General features: G+C 70.2%; 1 protein-coding gene across 1 annotated transcript in view; it reads right to left on the reverse strand.

The window, feature by feature from the left end:
* Positions 1-74: 74 nt before the first annotated feature.
* Positions 75-638, reverse strand: part of TUT1 (terminal uridylyl transferase 1, U6 snRNA-specific) — a 7,287-nt gene continuing 6,723 nt past the window's right edge. Inside the window, exon 11 of the mRNA XM_014524451.2 lies at positions 75-632. Within this exon, the coding sequence (XP_014379937.2) occupies positions 537-632 (96 nt within the window). The 3' untranslated portion in view covers positions 75-536. The remainder of the gene's footprint in view (positions 633-638) is intronic.

The raw sequence follows: 638 nt of genomic DNA on the forward strand, positions 1-638 counted from the left end.
ATGACGTAGGCGGGCCGCTGTCACGTGACCCCGGGCTCTTAAAGGGCCCGCGCCACTCGAGACCCACGTGGTTCCGGGGCTCTTAAAGGGCCAGGACATGGTTTTCTGCCACCCCCCCCACCTTCTCACACCTCTGGGGGGCGGGGTGACCCTGGGACCAGGCCGTGGTGCCCTCAGACCTGCCCACTCCGGCGCTGAGCTCGACCAAGCGCCAGAGCAGGTCATGGGGGGCCCAGGGCTCTGCCAACAGCAGCCGCAGAGACGGGCACCGTCCAGCCGTGTGCAGAAGAGGCTGCCGGGCCAAAGCATCAGCCTGAACCGGGCAGACGCGGCTGCCACGTCCCCCCCACCCCAAACCCAGAGGGGACAGCGAGGGACAGTTCCCGGCCCCCCAGCTCACAGGAGACCAGGACACGGGTTGGGACACAAGAGCGGGACCTTTATTCTCCCCCCAGCTGGAGGCGGCGCGCACGCAGCAGGGCAGTGTCACAGCGTCCCGAGCCCTGCTCCCGGCCAGCCCCACGCAGCTGAGTCGCTCACTGGGGGGCTGTCTCGGCCGCGGGCTGGACTGGGGGCGGGCCTGGCTCTGGGCCTAGCTCTGTCCTTGGTGCTGGCCCTGGCTCCGGGCTGGCCTCCCC

This window comes from Alligator sinensis, unplaced genomic scaffold (assembly GCF_000455745.1).
Source record: "Alligator sinensis unplaced genomic scaffold, ASM45574v1 scaffold1302_1, whole genome shotgun sequence".
Lineage (NCBI taxonomy): Eukaryota > Metazoa > Chordata > Crocodylia > Alligatoridae > Alligator > Alligator sinensis.